Here is a 20,487-nt window from a genome sequence, read left to right on the forward strand (position 1 = left end):
CCAACTTGAGATTCAAACCCAAAACCTGGATGTAGTCACACAGTCCCACTATGTAAGTTGGATGAAGTGGGTAGCTTTAGTTTTAATCATCATAATTAGTAAAGATAAATAATAAACTTGCATCCGGTTATACAATAATACAATCGATTTGTTTTTACGAAAATGAATGATACATTTTAAATAAAGAAGCAACCTGTTTTCTGTGGAAATTTATTTATTAGATAAAAAAATAAATATCTTAGAATGTCTATTTGAAAATTAATCGATAATACAATTCTTAAAATAGATATAAATATATATAAACTATTGTTTAATCTACTTAATATTTAGGATTTACCTAAAATGTAAGACGTGTGATGAGAAGTAAACTTTCAGGTTTTATAGAATTTTATATTCGTTCATGAGCAGTGTTATTTATCAAAATGCATTTAAAAAAACAATGTTCATGAAAAACATGAAAGTTGTGATTTTTATAACAAGTCTCTCTTGTAAGCTTTATACGCATTTTTTTACACTGCTTTTTCTGAGCTAGTGGAATTCCTCAGCATCTACCAAATTATCCAATTGGAACTGGTTCTGGGCTTAAAATGTTCATACATCACCCGCATATTATAAACTACAGTAATATATAAATCTGTGTTTGAGGCATACAAGGTACCTCCACACCTAAGTTGTAACATACAAAATGGAGAAAAATATAATGTTAAATAAATTATATGCATTGGATAAATTTTATTATACCTGTTTTAAATTATGCACACTTGAAAAAATGCTATTAATTTTTTTCTTAATCAAATTTCTTATATAAGATTTTTGAAGACCATACGGATTCTCTAATAAGGATACAATTAAGATGCCTTTTTAAACTTAACTCTGATTAAAATCTTTTGATAAAAGTACAAAATAATTTTGCTCAGTATGAATATTTAAATATAATTGTTCATTATTACATTACATTAATTACATCAATTTAATTATTACATTGTTTAAATGTAATTACATTTTTCATTAAACGATTTCTAACAAAACTTACAAACATAATTTTTCACTTTTTTATGAATATAAAACAGATTTACTAACAAATGACTTTTGACAAAAGTTGCAAACATAATTTCCCTCATTTATATGAACATTAAAAATATGTTTTTGTAAATTGTATTTAATATTAAATGACTTTTGACAGAAGTTGCAAACATAATTTTCCTCTTTTGTATGTGTATTAAGATGCCTCTTTAAAAAGTAATTATATTTAAAAACTACTTTTGACAAAAATTGCAAACATAATTTTTCTCTTCATTATGGGTAATAAGGCGCGTTTTTATATCATTATCATGAATAACAGACTTTTGACAATTTTTTTTTCACATTAGCATGAAAGCTAATGTGTCTCTTTAAACAATTACATGTGAATCTTTTATTGCAATATTCACAAACCAATTTTTTTTCTTTCTGCACAGGTAACTTGTTTTCACTACTTGTATTTTCAACTAAAGTTTCTATCGTAACATCACTGTACGCACACGTACATTCACTGAATTTTTCTTTTATAATTCCATCATATACCGAATTATTTACGCTTCTCTTATAAGTAATACAATTCTTGGTAATTCCCTTGACGGTTCCTTTATCGACAGTAGCCTGTAAATTAAAAATAACTAATAATTAAAAGGTAATTATGAATTAATATAAAAATATATAGATTACAACAAAACTATTTAATAAATTTATAACAGGTCAATATATTTATTACTTCTATATTCATGTTAAATCAGATCTACAAACCCACACATTTTACATATATAAAATTTTATATACAGGATGTCTGTGCTAAAGGTACCCAAAACATAATGGCCTCTATTTAGGAAATCTGGCATTGTAATATCTTATAACACAGCCTCAAATGACAGGATATATCCCCAAGATTTGTTCAGTATACTCTCAGATTCAGCAGAACACACATGTGCAGACAAGCCAAACAATAAATTTATAATAAATAAAATGAAAACATCTCTTACTGCTTGCTTTTTTTCAAATTCTTACAATTGGCACTTTTGTGGTGTGCATCTTTTCATCAATGTATTAAATATTTTTTAAAGTTACAAATTTTAAAAAAAAAGTTTTTAATGCATCTGATGAAGCGGTGTGCATCGCAAAAGCGCTAATATATATACTTACACACATAGGGTGATAAACTTAAAAACCGAACAGAGAGCTTGAACTGCAGTTGTTTGAACATCACCTTTAACACTTCTATTAGCATCATTATTGGTTGTGAATGTTACTAATCTAATCTACTGCTGCCAGTTGTAAACTATTCACAGTTCAGTGTGCAACAAGTTTCACTCTGTGAGTAGTTTTTTCTAACAATGCCCTTAATAGATCAAGGAATGGGTTCTTGTTTTGGAAGCTAATTACTGTTCTCAAATCCTATCCAGGAAGGCATTAAATATTCGCTGAAAAATTTGTGAATGATAGAATCCCAGCAAAGAGTAGCTTACACGATTCAGTTAGAAAAAGGCATACGAGGCCGATTTCAAATTGCACAACGAAATAGATGACCTTCTGTTATTACTCCAGAGGCCATAGCCACCAATATTCGAAGAAGGATTTGTCGACCAAAAAATTTATAAAACAGTGATCAAAATAAAGCGATGTAAAACACTTATTTTGCCTTAAGATTCTTCACTGTTTAAATTTGAAACCGTATCGTGCAACAACATATGAGAACAAACTGAAATAACTTAATGCGATTCAGCTTCTCAAAAACATTGTCGATGGACAGATAGACTCGACAATATATTTTTTGTCAGATGAGGCGTGGTTTCATTTATCAAGGTTGGTGAATGAAACTCTTGCTGTTTCTGGTAATTGTATAGGGGGGCCATTTTTATTTTTACTGTACCGTCAATATAAAAGTGTTCTGTACAATTTTCAAACAATTCTATACCTTATTAACAGATTATGGGGGAAAAAATGGCTTCTTTCATAAAGACGAAGAAACAATGTGTTGCACATAAACAACTCTTCGGCATACATTCGTGCAGCCTTTACTGTCACCAGAGGACAGTAGCATCTGTGTTCCCCAGATTTGTCTAGTTGCAATTTCTTTCTTAGGTTATTTGAAGGATTAGTTATAAATTGAAGTCCTACACCAGAAATAAGTGAAGGCAAACATTCACAACAAAAAACTAAAGTAACTGAGAACATTTTGCGTCAGATGACTCTCAGTACGATTACTTCAGCATTGCTGCATCAACTGCACAGGGTGCTAACTTCGAATATCTTTTGTAAAAATATAATATGTTAAATTTTTCTAATGTAAATACAGAATTAAATTTTATTTTATTTTCATTTCATTAATAAAATTTTACATCACAAACATGTTTAGTCTGTACCGGGTCTGTTTTAAATTGCTTACCTGATAAATATTCAAATACGAAAACCCGATACAATTAACAACAAATCATCCAGAGCTTATTAAAATGTAAAAGAGGTTAAAATTACCCACATTTCAGTCATCAATTAAGTTTCAAAATAACACCTTTGCCCGACCATATTGACCGTTTATCATTCACACACAGTTTAATAAGTCGATATTAATTAAACAGAATTAAAAACAATTTTTTTTTTTATGACAAACACAGAAATAACAATATTTATATTTATTTTTAAGAAGTTAAACTGTATGAAATCCAAAATTTACAAATCAATTAATAATAATGATAAGGTAATATAGTGGAGCATCAATTATCCAGATGTCCAACAACTGGACTACTTAAATTCAGACTACGGAATTAAAAAAAAAAAAACTAATACATTAATTGAAAAAATTAAAGCTTTGCTTCAAAAGGACTTTTTTTATCAATTTTTATTTTACTGGATTTCTTAACCAACTTTTTGCAATTCATTTAGCAAAAACATATACAGTGGAATTTCTATAACTCGAATATTCAAGGGAATAAAAAAAAATTCGACTTACAGGAAATTTGAGTTACAGAAACACACATGTTATGAAATTACTACTCCACTGTAAATTCACTGACATAAAACGTGCAGCACTATTTAAGAAAATATTGCACTTTTTCCATACAGTCTATTATATCACAGCAATATTATTACACAACATAATTCAGCATTATAAATACTCAATGATAATCAATTTATTACACAAAAATCATTAATGAATGAAAAATACAAAAGGGTATAACTTAATATAAATAGTAAAACATACCGTTGTTGTATATAAAACACAGTTCAATTTTAAAAGTTTTTAAAATAAAAACAATAATAAAGTTTTAAAAAATAAAATGAAAAGTGAAGAATTGGCTCTTTTGTAAAAAAAAAAACTGAATTTTTTAAAATTGATTAAAAAAATTATTGAATGATGTTTAACATTTATTCTGATGGAGTGCAGTCAACCATTTTTCTATATCTGCCACAGTGGAAAAAACCAATTCTGGTACATCACCTTTTGACTCGACGAATTATCAAACAGAATCAACACAATCAGTAACTCCCATTAAAGTTGGGATCGGTACGCAGGGTAATTCATTATTGTTGTTATCTGAATCGGTCTCTATGGTGTCATTCTCATTTGCCTTTGCGTTAACAGTATTGATTACAAAAATCATCAGTAGGGTATTCGGCTACTATCAAATCTTCATCTATAGAAACATAATCCCGAAAAGTTACGTCGCCGGTTACTTGCAAAACATCGGTAACAGACTCCCAGTCATGATCATCACCATTATTGTTGCTAGAACAAAGATTTTTCACTGCTAGTTTGTTCACATTCTGACAAAATAACCGGTTATGGGTTTTTAAATTCAGCTTTTTTAAAACAAAGGTTTTTTGTAATTCAGCTTATTACAAACTTCTTCATTTACACTGGCACTATGAACATTTTTAAAAATTATTCCACGTCTAACTAAACTTATTAAGGCAACCAATACTAGCTTTGAAATCCATACGATTGAACCGTCTCACAAAGTAATAGACTTTCTCGTGTAAATTTGATCCACTGATAGGTAAATTTCGATCGTGACTGTTTTTAAACCTCTCTAAAACAGGATAAGAACACCCTTGTTTACAGTAGCAAACAAACCTAAACAGACATACAAAAACTACGCATATGAGCTGAGACGATTATAAAGACACACTGACCGTGTTGTTTAATGTCCTTTATAGAACTGTCTTATGACAAACGAGTTCCGGTGAATACTGATGCCTGATGTATAAGATTTCACTTCCCTCTTTACTGTATGATGATTCTTCCTTCTTTTTTTTTATCGCATAGTAACAGAAGTGAATCGTGCTTGTTTCATGTTTCTGAACTGAAAATAGGATCAGTATTATATGCCTAATGTTAAAACTTTACTTTTTTGTAATAAACTAATCAAATTTTTTATTTTGACTTATAGGATTTTTGTTAGAGTTAAAGGAATTGCATTTTTGTATAACGTAATACAATTTGGCAGGGAATTAAAATAAATATTTCGAGTTATAGGTATTCGAGTATAGGAATTTGACTGTGTATATATATATATTTGTATTTTGTCCTTTGTTAAACTAATTATTAATGATAATTTCTACACACTGCATTTTTTTACACTGTTACTGTTTTTTTTCTTACACTGCACATGTATTCAAAATTTAATTTTAATTTTACTGATATACTTTATTTCTTTATATACATTTTTTTAACTAAACGTGTTACCAATTAAATATTAGAATGGCATATCCAGTATATAAGATAGACATTTCTTAAATTATCTTTTCCAATTATCCAGATTTGGCCTTGCAAAGGTCCATCTGGGTAAAATGTTCCACTGTATGCAAAATATAATACCCTTACCCCTTCATTTTCGACTTTTAAATTTTCTGATTTAATTAAGTCGGTCTTTTCAACTGCTAAAGGATCTTTTTCAGTATCACTATTAATAACATCCAGCGGTTCCTCTTTCAGTTGTACTAAATCTACTTGCTGTAATAAAAAACAAAAAAAAGTTTCGCTACAAAGTAAATATGTTTATGATTTTTTGTATAATTTATAACATAAAAATAAATTGTATCTCCAATTCACTCACCACACACATTAACAGTACAGCCACAGTTAAATTATTATTAATATTAGATGACTTTAATAAACCAGGTTCAAATACATTCAAATACATTTCTTTTGTTAAATATTATCATCCAAATTTAAATGTTAAAAATGCTGCTACTCACCTTATGGATTATTCTATAAATTGAAATCTTTTATATTCAAATAATTTGTTAAACTGCTGCGGTAATTTTCCTGGTTTTGTTTTTTCCAATCTTACCGACATCAGTGTTAATTTTGCTTACAGTGAAATTTTTTATCGTGATAATTATCATTTACCACAGTTACCGTATTTTGAATTCTAATCTTATACGGGATAATAAAAATATAAATTTAGTAATACAACATTTAATAAATGAATTTGAGTCTAAATAATATTTATTTATTTTTTAAACAGCCACACAAGATTGATGCTTTTGCATGGAACACGGAAATGGAATTTTATAGCACAAGAATAACACCATGCTTGACTAAAATTTGATATTCATCATAATATAGAAATTTTTGTAAAGGAATTGCAACAATGTATTATTATAAATATTCTTGATTTTCATTTACCAAATATACGTATAAAAAAATGTAATTTTCGAAGTATTTTTTTCTGGTGTACTTATTATCACTATTATTAACCCCTTACCAGTCATCGACGGAATATTCCAATATAAACTTTTTGTCTGGTTATAATTCATTCTCTACCATAATATTCCGTTGTTTTACTTTTTTTTTTTCTTTAATAGTATTCTACAATGACAGATAACGCTAGTTGTAAGGTTAAATACAGTATGAAGCGAGGGATTTTCATATGTATTTGATCGTAATCAGCCGATCTGCTGCAACCCATCAGGTTGGTCTAGTGGTAAACATGTCTTTTGCAAATCGGTTGATTTCGAAGTTGAGTTCTAAGGTTCAAATTCTAGTAAAGGCAGTTACTTTTATATGGATTTGAAGACTACATCGTGGATACCGATGTTCTATGGCGGTTTGGTTTCAATTAACCACACATTTCAGAAATGTGCGACCTAAGAGTGTACAAGACTACACTTTATTTACACACATACATATCATCCTCTGATGTAATCCTGACGGTTGTTCCGAAGGCTAAACAAAAAATAAAATAAAAAGCTGACCTGGTGTAATGGCGAAGTGTTTATTTACAGTGTTCTATGAAGTCGGACTCTGAGCATTATATTTCTTATTACATAGTGAAATTCTATAAATATATCAGTATATAAATGTATAATTATGGAAAAAACTTGCGTGCAAATAAAATTATTCAGATAACTGCGTAAATATCTTATACACACGTGTGACAGAAAATTTGTATATAAATTGCTCAATATTTCTAAGTGTGAAATAATATATATCTTGCATGCAAAAAAAAATGGTTTTAAATGACATATTATGTCATAATTAGTCAAAATACATACTTTAAAAATAAAATTCTATTTAAAATAGCCTTAAGGAGCAAGTACATATAGAATTTAATAAGAGAAATATAGTGAATAATGTAAGAGAAATATAATAGTTTTTAAGAGAAATATAATGTTTACTATCTTGTTCATTTACTCTTACATGTGTTCATGTTAGTTGCCAATCCAGATGCTGCTACTGTAACCGAGTGGTCCACGTGATGTGCCGGCAAAAAAAAAAAAAAAACAGCAAACACGTTATCACAAATTTAATTCTGAGAAATTATAAGTCAACTTAAAACAAATATAGGGGTTGTTCAGATAAATCATAACTTGGCAAAGAAAACCGAAAATTTGGCAATAAGTTCTTTAAACTTTCAACTTAGTTCATTTACAATTCGATACATTTACTCAGATTTTTCAACTTTTGAATATTTTCAGTATCATGTGATTTTTTTGAACTGTGTGATGTAAGCTGTTATCTCACCTTAGCATCATTGAAATTGATCTTTGTCTAGCGAGCCATTTCATCAGGTTTGGGAAGGGAAGTAATCACAGGAGCCAAATCAGATGAATAAAGCACATGCTTCCACAAGTCATTGTCAAAGCGTAAATTTTAATGAAGTTTTGCAGCTACAATCCAATACATGTTACAGGCGCATTAATGTAGTAAAGTAGCATTATCTTTTTGGCCAATGTGGCAGTCCCAATCGATCAATCTGGTAAAGCATCAGAAGCGTAATGCTTCCCATGATTGCAAGTTCAACATTTTGAATTCAAGTATTATTAAAGAAATAACCAAAACACGGTAAAATATGTAATGAAGTCAAATTAAAGAATCAACAGTAAGTGCATACATAAAGTTTCACTCATATAAGTAGCTCGATGAATACACTTTGAGAGAGCGAGCATAAACTTCATACATCACTTTCATTATAAAATAATTGCATGATAAAACTTACCGCTTCATTTTTAATTTCATGATCTTCATATTTAATAAACTCTGTCCCTTCAATCGCAACAGGATCTGTCACTTCATTATAAGTATCGTAACCGTTACCGAGTGGCTCCTCTCTCCCTTGCAACGATTCACTTTCCTAAAACATAAAATCAACAATTTAATGTTACAGTTAACGATATGGTGAAATTTCCCATATGACATGACAAAAAAAAACCCAAAAGTAAATAAAATTATACTTACACAATCAAGTGTAATATCTTCAAACTAGACTCCTTGAGTTGAGCTAGGCCTATATTCCACGAACATTCATTATATCTGTGAGCTTTGTTTTTGATAAAGCTGTGACTTTATTTTCGAGGCTGAGGCAATAGCTCATATAGACGGTAATATAGAACAATATCCTTGCGCTTATGAGATCCTTACTTCCCAGGAAAATTATTACATTAAATCACAACAAACCTAGACTTAGATGTCTTAACATGTTCCATACAGTTGTTCCCATCGTCAAGAACGCACACTTCTACATTGTGTTCTATTGGTGTCTACATCAATCTTTTGTAGCTACGCCGTTTACTATACTATGCTGTACACTACATGAAGTATTTATTTATCTTGCCCGTTCTTGACTCCGGCAACAAGAACAGTGGTTAGAGGCAGTAAAACGTTTTTGAAATATTTTATTTTTATTTATTTCCAGAAAAAAAAATTACAACATATTCTTGTAAAAACCTTTCTTTATTATACAGTACTTTATCGATAAACAAAAAATCGTCATTAGTTTTCATTAGAAATTTTTTTTGACAACACACTTTTATTAAGAATAAACTGGTAAATACATTTAAAAATCAAATTAGAAAAATGTCAATAATAATCATTATTTTGTTACTTGTATCACTACTATCAGTGCTAAATTCACTTTCAGGTTCATAATTCCTCATGAAGACATAATCTTATTTAATCTAAAGAACAAACATCACTAACTAACTACTTTAATGGTTGGTTACACGCAAACTGAGGAGCAGCATTGCAACACCAAAATTATTGATCGAACGATCTGACAAGAATCAACATGTCTGTATTCAATGACCATATATAACGCAAGACGTAAGAGCCATGAAATATTATAGTCTTCTGACATGCATGAATGATCATGTCTGTGTGTTTTTGTCTGAGAGCAACAGCCGCTATAAATATATAACTTCATAACATAAAATTGGGTTTTGGCGCTACGCACAAGAATATGATATACAAAGAAACGGCTATTGACCCCAGGGTCAAGAACACAATATCAATAAAATTAAGAAAAATTAACACTGTATGCCTATTATTGTTTGGGAACACATATAACAAACAAATAAAACAGCCCCGCTTTTGATTAAGTTATACCAAGAATTACACCTGTCACTAGTAAATTAAATTTTCTTGACCTCAGGGCCAAGAACCGTAAAGAACATGTTAATCAATTAATTCAGACTTCTTGTATTTTAACAACAAGCATAAATATAAATTTTCTAATTTCTTTGTGCGTACTTGTGGATTAAATTGCGTGTGTACTATTATGTCATTAAACAAAGAATTTGTTTAATGACATAATTGTAGATATGACATAAAAACAAATTGTAGATTTGTTTTTTGTTGTTATTTAATATAATTTTGTAATAATTTAATAATAATTCGGTTGATTCAGCAATGTTGAAAGGAGTGCTGTTATGGAGGACTTTTATAACAAACTTTAATCAAAAACAGAATCTTCATTTTCATCATATAAAATTGGAGGCAACATAGTGTCGGTGAGTTTTTAATTTAACTTATTACAGTACATAAAATATGCAACACAATATGTAAAAACCCTTAATTAATATACATTTAAGCAGCATTTAAGAGTGTCCAGCAACTCTTAGGAAAGAGAAGATAGTTATAGGGAAAATAGACTGGTTCTTATTAAAAAAAAATATGTCCATACGGGTTTCAAGTTCAAAGAAAACATTTCAAAGGACTAGAAAAACTTTTCTGGTATTCAGTAATCATTTCTTTATTCTACAGATTTTTTTATTTATTTTATTATCATATTTAGAGGATTAGTTCTACAATGAAGTTAATGAATTTAATTGAATTACCATACATAAATAATTATCTATCTTGAAGACCAACAGAATATTAAAGCCTTGTAAATTACCTCATATAACAGGTGAAGTGTATCCTGGTGGGTAATGCATCTAGCAAAAAGAGAAATGATCTATTTTAATTTTCAAGGGAAAATGTTTTAGTTTTTTGGGATAGAAGTGACATTTCCAATTTCATTGTCAGTAAGTAATATTTATAGTCGCTGATACTCTCATACAGAATTTTAAAAACTTTGCTTGAGTATTACGATTTTCACTCTGTATAAAAATCAATTATTATTAATGAATAAGTAAGTCTTAAGAGAATAAAGCTCACCGAAATGAAAACACATTTAATCAATAAATCACTCTCAGGCTTGATTTTTAATTGCAACTTACTCATAAATTATGAAAGTAAATAATTTATTTTGTCGATCATCAAAAATTTCTCTAACTGCAACGGCATGTAGTTTCTGCCTTAATTTAGTCGTTTGAAATTATATTTTAACAAATTATACGTCATTTTGTCATAATAAAATTCTTAATGATTAAGCCACTAAATTCAATTTTAATAAAACTTATAAGATGAAGAAGTAATAATGATTTCAAAATTAACGTAATCATCGCAATGTAAAATTAACAAGTTTATTTATAGACTAGTAAAGAAAAATTATATTTTTATTAAACTTTTTGGCATATTGTTTTTTCTTTTTGGGTGATTTAATGCAGTTCCAGGTGAGGCACAGTAGCAGGAAAGTTTCTATTATCAAGAAATAGTTTCTAAAAAACCGAACTCATCTTCCAGCTATTCATGATGCAGCCTACCATCGACATCATCTGTCCTTCCAATCTGCTCTCACCCATTTCACATAAAATATTTACAATATTAAATCTAATGTTTATTTCTGAATCATTCTGTTATCACATACCATTACTTTGTTCTAAGTACTGTATTAAATTCTTAAACGTATAAATTCATTTTTTATGATTTTACCTTCAAATATCTTTTGTATACCAAAAGAAAAAAAAATTCAAAAAAGTGGGCCATATGAAGCGTGTTCAAAAAAAGAGAATTTTGAAATTTTTCAGGTTGTATTAGTCTGATTCTCAGGATTTTTTTGCTGTACTGGTAAACATGTCTGAAGAGTATTTGTACATTTTTAGTCATATTGGATGTTTTGTCTGTTGTCAGCTGTCAAAAGGATAACACATGTTTTGGTACGATCGGTGATTTTTTCTTGTATAAATAATGTATCAGAGAATTTGTATTAAATTTTGCTACAAGAATGGAATAAAGTGTAGCGATGTTTTAAAAATGTTAAATATTGCTTTTGGTGAGTCTGCTATGAGTAAAGCAAGGGTTTACGAGTGGTATAAGCATTTCTAAGGTCTTGAAGACATTGAAGACGACGAGCACTCCAGCACATCAACTAACGATAACGTGGAAAAAGTGAAAGAAATGAATTACGAGTGGTCACCGAATCAAAATCTGAGAAATCGCTGTTGATGTTGGGATATCAATAGACTCATGCCGTGAAATTTTTTAGGATGTTTTGGATATGAAACATGCGACACCAAAATTTGTTCCAGAAGTGTTGAATTTCGAACAAAAACAGCGGCGAATGGAAGTTGCTGAGGAGTCGCTAAATAAAGTCAACAACGATGCAGACCTACTGAAGTGAGTCATTACAGGTGATGAAACACGGGTTTATGGATATGATATTGAAACTAAGGAATTGTTCCAGTAGAGACATTCTGAACCACCAAGACCGAAAAAGGCTCGACAAGTACGGTTGAAGGTGAAGTGTTCTTTGATTTTAACGCCATGAGCATCAGTTCTTACCAGAAGGTCAGACAATCAATAAGGAGTATTACCTACAAGTCTAACATTGTTTGTGTGATGCAATCTGAAAAAAAGCCCGGATTTGTGGCAACACAATTCATGGCTTTTGCACCATAATAATGTGCCTGTTCACACTTCATTGCTTGTTAGTCAATGTTTAGTCAAAAACAACACTATAATGATTTCTTTTTGGGGGTGAAAAACGCCTATGGCATAATCATCGCCCAGATTTTTTTAAATAAAAAAATAAAAGAAACTAGGAGTAGTCTAAAAGATAAATAAAACTTACAACTAATATCACAGATAAAAACTAAAATAAATCCAAAAGTAAATAGACTTTAATGAAGTCCAATATGGTTGTAAAGCGCCCATTCTCGGATAACAGAATGACTAAAAAGAAAACTAAAATAACAAAAATGAAATAAAACTTAAAAGTAATATCATTAAAGACTTGCATCTAATATCACTAAAACCTTACAACTAATATCACAGACAGTCTTAAAAATAGAATACATTAATTAAAAATAAAAAAGCATAAGTAATAAAAAACTACATAAAATTTAACAAAGTTTGATAGGGAATGTAAAAGGCTCCCTACTCGGATAACAGAATCAAAAACACAAAACCACAAAGATTAAAATAAAAAACAAAACTTATATGTAACAATATTAAATTTTTTGTATTAACCCAGCGCTATGCGAAAACAGAAACATCCGGTTTAAAACTTCATTACCGTTGCTCAAGACACCACCTATGTTTCTGAGTAGTTAAAATTTACGATGCAACGCCGCATAACATATGCAATCTATGAGTATGTGGCGCACAGTCATGTGGCAATTGCATCGTGCACATACGGGTGCATGTCCTGCTGACATCAGGTACTCATGTGTGACTCTCGTATTTCCTATTTCCAATCTACAGAGGACCATTTCCAAATGACGAGTTTTTCTGCATGAGGAGTCCCATGGTAAAACAGAATCTTTAATGTGACAGAGTTTATTATCAACGGTAGCCGTCCAGTCACCTTGCCACTTTCCTCATACGGATTGTTTTACATGATTAATAAAATCAGAAGTAGCAACACAAGTGGTGAAAGGAGGTTGATTACATACGTCTTTGGCATAGGAATCTGCATGTTTATTACAGGAATCCCAACATAGCTAGAGACCCAGCAGAAACTTACTTGTGTGTTGCGATTATTCAACTTGGTGATTGTGTTGTACATTTCAATGACGATAGGACGTCTGGAATAAAAGTTTTCCAAGGCTTGGAGATCACTACACGAGTCACTACAAATAAGGATGTTTCTGTACTTAGGGTTAATGATATTTAGAGCCTTATTTATAGCGTGTAGTTCAGCAGTAAACACACTTGTAATACCTGGTAAACCAAACATATAAGTTCTATCATTGACAACAAACGCACAACCAACGGTATCGTTCTGTTTCAATCTATTAGTGTACATCACCACGTCTGAGTTCATCTTGGAGAACACACTGAAACATTTGCTGGAAAACTGTAGGTAGTGTTGATTGTTTATTGTATGTCGTAAGGTCAAACGTAAAATTTATAAGATTTATTCCCCACGGAGGATATGAGCACGGATACATTGGAAAGAATGATGGTGTACATTTATATGCTGCAGTAGATGTCGGGCACGGACACCTACAGGAGCAGTACAATGTGGATGGTCCTCATATCTTCCTAAATTAGGATTTCTAAGGACTGAGTCAAAAGCCAGGTGATTTCGCTGTCCTTTGAGGCGATCAAAATAAGATAATAAAAGCTGGTTCCGTCTATCCTAAAGTGATGGCTCAGCACAGTCTACAAGTAAGCTTGCAACAGGGCTTGATCTAAATGCACCTGTGGCAAGCCGAAGGAAAGCATGATGTACAGCATCCAGCATTTTAAGCACGATATGACGAGCTGAAGAGTAGGAGACAAAACCATAATCTGAACAGGAACAAACAAAGGAATAGTAAAAACGTATCATAGATGATCGATCGGCTACCCAATTGGTGTTACTAAGGACTCGCATATCATATCTAAAAGTTTGGAACATTTTGTTTTTAATTCTTTGATATGTTTGACCCAAGTAAGACGGCTATCAAAAATTAATCCTAAAAACTTGATGTAAGGAGAGATGGCAATAAGCTCTCCGTTGAGAAAAACATGCACAATAGAAGGGTTTTGTTACAAAGAAAAGACTACACATTTTGTTTTTTCGGATGAAAACTTGAAGCCGGTACCCTCGACCAAGCTTTAAGGTGAGAATATAGTGTAACACGTAATGATACCCAAGCCCCATGTGACTTTCTTTTTCTATTCCCAAAAATAAAGAGAACCTTAAAAGGATGTCATTTCACAAGCATAGATGAGATTAAAAGCGAATCGCTGTAAGAACTAAACACTATTCCAAACATCGAGTTCCAGAAATGTTTTGCACATTGGAAAAAGCACTGGCATAAGTGTATATCTAATGGGGACTATTTTGAAGGGGATAACATTAATGTATATGAATAAATAAAATTCTTTCCAAAAAACAAAAATTCTCGTTAATTTTGAACACACCTCATATTATAATTTCTCTATCAAAAACCATAATTTCATTTTACAATTTATTTTAAATACATTTTACTCTATCTCTTTTTAGAGCTTAATTTATTGTTAATTTTGTACAAAATGAAATGTGCATTTGTCACAGATCATACAACAGTTCATAGTATTAAACAGATTTTAGTAAATGTCTGCTCATATTCTTAATTTATAAATATTATATTGATGTTTTGGGTGGTGGAGTTTCTTAAAATTCCTTTTTTTATTTTTTCTAAGTATGTCTTCTGCACTATAAAACTTGTGGTAAAACTACGGTTATATAGTATCTTAATTTTGTGTTTTTTGATAAGGATTTTCTCATTGTGAATGTTCCTTGTAAATTGATAAGCCACTTCCTTCTTTTTCTAACTAGCAGGGCAGGGCTCATTTTGCTCACCCAATTGTTGCTCCCTGAACCCTTGACGCATTCATTTGCTCATGTCTGTGAGAATATTAAGTATCTTACAGAAATATTTTAAGAAAAGAAATATTAGTCTGTTGAGAATATTTTTCTGAACATTATAGTGTTTTTATATTTAAAATAGGCTTAAGGAGCGAGTAGATATAGAATTTAATATTTTTTCAGAGAAATATAATAGCCATATTGATAACAAGGAGTTGAGTTAGGGATGCTACCTTGTTCAATTAGCCTTGTGTGTTTGTGTTAGTTTGCAGTCCAGCTGGTGCTATTGGCGTAGAGTAGACCACGTGGTTTGCTGGTTGGATGCACGGCAACCATTCTCTCCTGTTAAATACCATTCTCCTGTAAGAATCCTTTTCTTTTTTTGCTGCTAAATATTAACTAATACCCTTTTATTTTATAAGTAAATAAAATTACAAATATAAAAAATAATAATCTATGCAAAGAAATTAAATTAAATAATCTCTAAATTAACTGACAATAGACTGCCAGGAGAGTCGGCTGACCCTCCACCATTGGTTTTCTCTGCGCCAATAGCAGCTAAAATAAAAATGTGAGCACATACAAAAAACAAATCCACCAACCATCCTTTTTCATAGAGAGTGATATACATTAATGGTAATCATAATATGTAATTTTTTGATATTTAAATATTAAAATGTTTGATTTTTTTTATCTATTCTCCTTCTGAAATTTTCATTTTTGGGATTTTGTTTCTATTATTAGCAAACTATGTTGTTTAATTGTATGAAATATGTACCAATTTTGTTTAAACAATTTTCTAAATCTTGAATATTGATGTTCACCTTTATGTCTCTAGCCAAAATTATTATGTTGTCAGAAATGTTAAAATATTTATACCGTAAATTAATTTTCACAAAAAATAATTTTTCACTTATCAAATAAAAATCTAATTCTTCATGATTTTTAATTTACTCATAGCTGAAAAGATTCATCTACATATCTACTGTTAATCACAGTAAGAGAAAAGTGAGAAATTTTAATTATTTTAAAACAGTTGAAAGATAACATTATTTTAAAATGGTTGAAAGAAAAAGACTTTCAGGCTGTACGAGATAATTCATAAATGTTTTACCTCCACTAGACAAATGCATCTCTAAGAGTCATTTTACAATATTACGACGAATATTACTACTCTTGTTCTGACAAAGATAACCCAAAATTTTGTGGAAATTCTTTTAATCTTTCCACCAGTCCCTTGTAATTCATTCATACACTCGGATACATGTCAGTACCACTAACATATTATTTTTTTGGTTGTAGGTAATGAAAAATAATAATGCACTGAAATTTTTCTGGTATAAATTACGAGGCAAAATTAATTGTTTTACACATGACAAGTATAAATTATTTGTTAAATCACTGATAAAAAAAAATTAGGAAACAGTTATCACAAATTTAATTCTGAGAAATTATAAGTCAACTTAAAACAAATATAGGGGTTGTTCAGAAAAATTATAGCTTGACAAAGAAAACCGAAAATTTGGCAATAAGTTCTTTAAACTTTCAACTTAGTTCATTTACAATTCGATACATTTACTCAGATTTTTCAACTTTTGAATATTTTCAGTATCATGTGATTTTCTTGAACTGTGTGATGTAAGCTGTTATCTCACCTTAGCATCATTGAAATTGATCTTTGTCTAGCGAGCCATTTCATCAGGTTTGAGAAGGGAAGTAATCACAGGAGCCAAATCAGATGAATAAAGCACATGCTTCCACAAGTCATTGTCAAAGCGTAAATTTTAATGAAGTTTTGCAGCTACAATCCAATACATGTTACAGGCGCATTAATGTAGTAAAGTAGCATTATCTTTTTGGCCAATGTGGCAGTCCCAATCGATCAATCTGGTAAAGCATCAGAAGCGTAATGCTTCCCATGATTGCAAGTTCAACATTTTAAATTCAAGTATTATTAAAGAAATAACCAAAACACGGTAAAATATGTAATGAAGTCAAATTAAAGAATCAACAGTAAGTGCATATATAAAGTTTCACTCATATAAGTAGCTCGATGAATACACTTTGAGAGAGTGATTATAAACTTCATACATCACTTTCATTATAAAATAATTGCATGATAAAACTTACCGCTTAATTTTTAATTTCATGATCTTCATATTTAATAAACTCGGTCCCTTCAATCGCAACAGGATCTGTCACTTCATTATAAGTATCGTAACCATTACAGAGTGGCTCCTCTCTCCCTTGCAATGATTCACTTTCCTAAAACATAAACTCAACAATTTAATGTTACAGTTAACTACATGGTGACACTTCCCATATAACATTGCAAAAAAAAACCAAACGTAAATCAAATTATACTTACACAATCAGGTGTAATATTAACTTCAATCGGTTGATGTGGTAAAAGCAAGCATAAAGTTTCCTCTGTGGTACCCCTTTCATTTTCTAGTTTGATATTGTTAGAAGACAGAATTTCATATTTGTAGATATTCTTTACAGGTATATACATTATCTTCAAAAATAAAAACATTCTAAGTTAAAATTTGATTATTTAAATAATAAATAATTGTAATTACTGAATTTTTATTAAATAAATACTCAAATTATTACGGTGTTAATTAGTCAAGGTTAGCAAGCGTGGGTTAAGTTTGGTTAAATTATATTTATAAAATAAATAAATAAATATAAATAACCATTTATATTCTGTTTTGAATCCGTTTCGGCCCATTTTTCACCGAAATTCGATTGACTACCTTGTTTTTAAATAAAGCTGTAGCTGCGGTGGCGTTAATATGTAAGTACCGTGGGTTGTTTTGAATTTTTTTTATTTGGTGAACCACACCGCCACTGTTCCATGTTCACAAGTTTTGTCTACCATCACAACATTGAAAAGGAACATATACAAATATTCCACACTAAAATATCAGATGAATTCAACTCTATTACAATAGCGACTAATGGTAAATGGAAGTTCACGAGTCAAAGTTTTGGAATTTAGTAACAGGGGAATGAAATTATCAGATAACAGCATCTACTGCTTTCTGCAATATTTTGTTCTCCTATTACGTACCAGTGTGCATTACATCTCAGCAGCCCCTTGTACTTAAAATGTACTTTGAATCTCTCTCTCTCTCTCTATATATATATATATATATATATATATATATATATATATATATATATATATATATATATAAAATATATATATATATATATATATATATATATATATATAAAATATATATATATATATATATATATATATATATATATATATATATATATATATATATATATATATATATAAATTAAATTAATAAAAAAACAAATACATACTAAATGAACATTCTTCTAAGCGTAATATATAAATCAATTAGTATGTTTGATGTTTGCTATTGAATTCATTAGACTATTTTCTTAAAAAAGCCATTTCAAAAGAATCCAAATGAAACATAAAATTCAAAGCTCAGTAATTCTGAGCAATTAATTTGATCACCTTCAATTATTTTCATACTTTAATAAACCATAGTAGATAAGCTTAGGATCGGGAAAATACAATATCTAAATGACCGATGATATCTAATGATATCTAAATGATTTGAATAGCGATGATCCGTGCAAGATCAAAGTCGGAGCTGAGATATCAATAGTCTAATCAATTAACAATTAGTTTTATGAGTTACGGTGACCTGTTAAGCTAATAATCTGTTCTGTGGAGAGAGGTTACAGTTTTGTGGTAAAACTATAAACTACCTTAATAGTTGTTCGGTCTCAGATGAATGAGTGCGTTCTTTATAAGGTGATTAACCATCATATAAAAGACTAACATGTGGTGTAGTCTCTCTTTGTAGTAAGTATATTTCCATTAAAACATTAATTCGGCCAAGCGTCCTACAAGACGGTGTTAAGCATTGCCATACTTTGGTAATTTATCCCTAACTTCCCTCACAAAAATCTAACTTTAACTTCGACTCAAACCTTAATCCTAACCTCTCTCTATAGAATGGATTAACATCCAAACGTGTCTCAATAACTCATAAACTGATTACTACATTATCGAGATAACGCGGTGCAGACTTTGACCTTGCATGGGTCATACGCTATCCAAAACTGCTTTTTGTAATTTAAATCTTGTGTTTTCCTGATCTGAGCATATCTACTACAGTATATTAAAGTTTACCAAATTAAAAGAAAATGCGGTAATGGTTTTGAGAATTAAAATTAATAAAAATAATTCTGAAATAATACACATAAAACGTTTTTAGAGTCAATAAATAAATAATAATGTGTAAGTTTAAAAACCTTACAGTACACTTCTAAGATATTTACTTTTAAACTCTGGTTGAATATGATTTAAAATTAGCCAAATTTATTTAAAATGTAGTGGAAAAATAAAATCGTTAAAAAAAAGATTTTGTTTACATATTTATCTGTAAACAGTTATAAGCTACAAGCATTATGTTAAGAATTTTTTTTTATTTATCGTTAAAATTATCTCGAGAGATTGACTACTTTTAATGATATACAATAATAAAGAAAAACAAATAACATTGTGCACAAACGAAACGAAAAATTACTGTCACTGTTAAGTAACTGTGCAATTACAAAAAAAATCATACCGTAAGAATCACAGTCCTTTCCAAACAGTTCAATAACGTAAGGTATAACTTCATCTAGCTGTTCCAGCCTAAGTATAAATTTTTTAAATAACATGGATAAAACCTTTTCTCAACTCTGACTATAATTTTCCGTGTATGTTTTCGATGACGTTCACAACGTTGAAGAAAACGCAGGATTATATAACGTAAAAATTATTAAATAACTGTCTGCGAAAACAAAACTATTGTTTATGAATTATTAACAAACAACTATAAATATGCATACACAAAATGAACGAATTACAATTTTCTCTTTAAAACTGCATTTCTGAAGAACAGAAAAAAATATAAACTCCAGATAAAAGTAAGAAAAGTCATATTTAACAGTAATTAACACGTAATGAATATCAACGATCAACTAACATTAACTTTCTACAGTTTTAATTCAACCAGCACAACTCGCATAC

General features: G+C 29.9%; 1 protein-coding gene across 1 annotated transcript; it reads right to left on the minus strand.

The window, feature by feature from the left end:
- Window positions 1-208: 208 nt before the first annotated feature.
- LOC142317464 (uncharacterized) lies at window positions 209-13,347 on the minus strand. The gene is made up of 4 exons (XM_075354030.1): window positions 13,273-13,347; window positions 8,475-8,609; window positions 5,855-5,983; window positions 209-1,638 (listed from the first exon to the last, which is right to left on the minus strand). The coding sequence occupies exons 1-4, from the start codon at window positions 13,345-13,347 to the stop codon at window positions 1,330-1,332; spliced, it is 648 nt and encodes a 215-aa protein (XP_075210145.1). The 3' UTR covers window positions 209-1,329.
- Between the last annotated feature and the right edge of the window lie 7,140 nt (window positions 13,348-20,487).

Source organism: Lycorma delicatula, chromosome 1 (genome assembly GCF_047948215.1).
Source record: "Lycorma delicatula isolate Av1 chromosome 1, ASM4794821v1, whole genome shotgun sequence".
NCBI classification, from domain to species: Eukaryota; Metazoa; Arthropoda; class Insecta; order Hemiptera; family Fulgoridae; genus Lycorma; species Lycorma delicatula.